At 37.4% G+C, this 1,557-nt stretch overlaps 1 protein-coding gene across 1 annotated transcript; it reads right to left on the minus strand.

The window, feature by feature from the left end:
- Positions 1 to 503: 503 nt before the first annotated feature.
- On the minus strand, positions 504 to 1,025 carry LOC110113086. The gene has a single exon (XM_020845512.1). The coding sequence runs from the start codon at positions 1,023 to 1,025 to the stop codon at positions 504 to 506; it is 522 nt and encodes a 173-aa protein (XP_020701171.1).
- Positions 1,026 to 1,557: the final 532 nt, after the last annotated feature.

The raw sequence follows: 1,557 nt of genomic DNA on the forward strand, positions 1-1,557 counted from the left end.
CAGCAATACCCTGGACTCAGAATAAATTTTCTCGAAAAGCAGCAAATAGATTTCCCTGGTTGCCCGTAGACCTTCCAAGGGAAATATACAAAATTTGGGAGCTCCATCATCGTCCAGGAAACTGATAGAAACAATCTGGGACGGAAGCAGCAAAGAGACCATGATAACAGAGAGAGAGTCGAGCACACATAGACCCAACTGAGCTATAGTAATTCCAATAAATCCATAGAATTCCCCCATTTGATAGCTTTCTCGCATAGATTTCTCTTAATGATGTGCAACAGAGAGGTGCTGCAATTTAAGGAGTTACCAAATCTCCTACCATTCCTCTCTTTCCATATATAATAAATAGCACAACATACAGTAACATAGCAGAAATTTTTAACTCTATCATTCGCTTTATGTTTTACTTTCACCCAATTAAATACCTGCATGATAGATGGCCTGAAGAGGAAAATTTTCGTACCAGGAAATAAAGCATTAAGAATGAAAAACGTATAAGATCACTCAAAGAACAGATGAGAAATTGTTTCATTGTGATGATGGCACAGGCTGCAAGTGCCAGGAACTAAAATATTTCTCTTATTAAGAGCGTCTGCTGTCTTTAAGCCGTGAACAACAGCCAACCAAACATAAACCGAATGCTTAAGGATGTTTCTTTTAGCCCACACTATTTTGTGCCAGGAACAGGTTTGATAATCAATATAGAATTCCTCTATATAATTTTTGAATTTAAAAGTGCACCGTTTTTTCCATAGCAGGCAAGGTCCAACCTCCTCAATAATGTTATAGCCAGCAATCAAGTTCCTCGGCTGCATAGGAATAGAAACAGGAAGCTCCCACCCAGATCCAGAAATCATATCTTTCAAAAAGAGATCAGGGCAGTCATCTAGAGAAGAACCCCCCAAGTACTCAACAATAGTTTCATTATTAATCCAATGATCCCAGATTAAAGAAATCGGTGCATACCGTGTGATTTTGAAATTAAAACAGTGTTTAACATCAGCAGCTGTCTTGCAAATCATTTTCCAGATTTTAGTGGCCAGATACTATGGTGGACGCCAAGGAGATTTGTAGTGACATAGAAGCCAAGTAGAGAGAGGAGAGGTACAATTGTACATCCTAACAATGACTGAACAATTATAGGCAAATTGCATAGCAGGAATGGAGGGAATCCCAAGTCCTCCCTTGTTTTTGGGTCTACATATTTTATCCCAAGAAACCATGTGGAGCTTTTTACTATTCATCGAGTCACCAAAAAACAAAAATCTAGAACTAGATTTGTTAATGTACTTGTGATCAGATTTTGGTAATATAGCTCCTCTTATCCAATAAGGTATAGTGTTTTGTATTGTGAATTTGATGTACTGCAGCCTACCAACAAAAGATAAAAGGTTGGCCTTTCATCCATTCATTTTCTTATTCACATTGTTCAATAAAGGTAGATAGTCTTCTACTTTCAATCTATAGTAAGATAAAGGGATACCAAGATAAGTGATATTATTGACAATGTTGTGTATAGAAAGAGCTTGGCATATATCCTGAACTTGTCTAAGG

The sequence above is a fragment of the Dendrobium catenatum genome, unplaced genomic scaffold, assembly GCF_001605985.2.
Source record: "Dendrobium catenatum unplaced genomic scaffold, ASM160598v2 fragScaff_scaffold_1470, whole genome shotgun sequence".
Classification (NCBI taxonomy): Eukaryota; Viridiplantae; Streptophyta; class Magnoliopsida; order Asparagales; family Orchidaceae; genus Dendrobium; species Dendrobium catenatum.

Coding starts and splice junctions, on each gene's coding strand:
- LOC110113086 (XM_020845512.1), bottom strand. CDS start 1,025: ATGATTTGCAAGACAGCTGCTGATGTTAAACACTGTTTTAATTTCAAA.